The sequence below is a fragment of the Penaeus vannamei genome, chromosome 13, assembly GCF_042767895.1.
Source record: "Penaeus vannamei isolate JL-2024 chromosome 13, ASM4276789v1, whole genome shotgun sequence".
NCBI classification, from domain to species: Eukaryota; Metazoa; Arthropoda; class Malacostraca; order Decapoda; family Penaeidae; genus Penaeus; species Penaeus vannamei.
Window position 1 is genome coordinate 38,822,783 of NC_091561.1, and position 696 is coordinate 38,823,478.

Below are 696 nucleotides of genomic sequence, written 5' to 3' on the forward strand. Positions count from 1 at the left end.
CAAACACTGTCAAAACCCGCCCGACATTTCAGACACAGAAAGTGGCCGTAGTTAAAACAAATTACCATATAAAGCCTCGGGGGCATAAAACCCATCGTACCGCTATCATTCCATTATTCCTGCGCTCTCTCGGGGCTCTGTCGGGGCTCTCTCGGTATAATTCGGGAATACTCGGGGTCTCTCGGGGCTCTCTCGGGGTCTCTCGGGGCTCTCTCGGGCTCACTCGGACTCTCTCGGAATCCTTCGGGAATATTCGGGTTCTCTCGGACTCACTCGGGTATATTCGGGAACATTCGGGTTCTCTCGGGCTCACTCGGGTTTTCTCGGGATCATTCGGGAATATTCGGGAACATTCGGGTTCTCTCGGGTTTTCTCGGGATCATTCGGGAATATTCGGGAACATTCGGGTTCTCTCGGGCTCACTCGGGTTTTCTCGGGATCATTCGGGAATATTCGGGAATATTCGGGTTCTCTCGGACTCATTCGGGAATATTCGGGTTCTCTCGGGTTTTCTCGGGATCATTCGGGAATATTCGGGAACATTCGGGTTCTCTCGGGTTCACTCGGCGATTCGGGAATATTCGGGCTCTCTCGGCCTTACTCGGGGTCACTCGGGCACTCTTGGGGCTCACTAGAGTGTCTCTCGGGGTCTCTCGGGGTCTCTTGGGCTCACTCGGGCTCTCTTGGGGCTCACTA

At 54.3% G+C, this 696-nt stretch overlaps 1 protein-coding gene across 1 annotated transcript in view; it reads right to left on the minus strand.

Annotated features, from left to right (window-relative positions):
- Positions 1 to 309: 309 nt before the first annotated feature.
- The window catches only part of LOC138863760 (uncharacterized), a 758-nt gene continuing 371 nt past the window's right edge, over positions 310 to 696 (minus strand). Inside the window, exons 2-3 of the mRNA XM_070128605.1 lie at positions 602 to 696; positions 310 to 500 (exon numbers count right to left, since the gene is read on the minus strand). The exon at positions 602 to 696 is cut by the window's right edge and continues 70 nt beyond it. Of these exons, the coding sequence (XP_069984706.1) occupies positions 310 to 500; positions 602 to 696 (286 nt within the window). The remainder of the gene's footprint in view (positions 501 to 601) is intronic.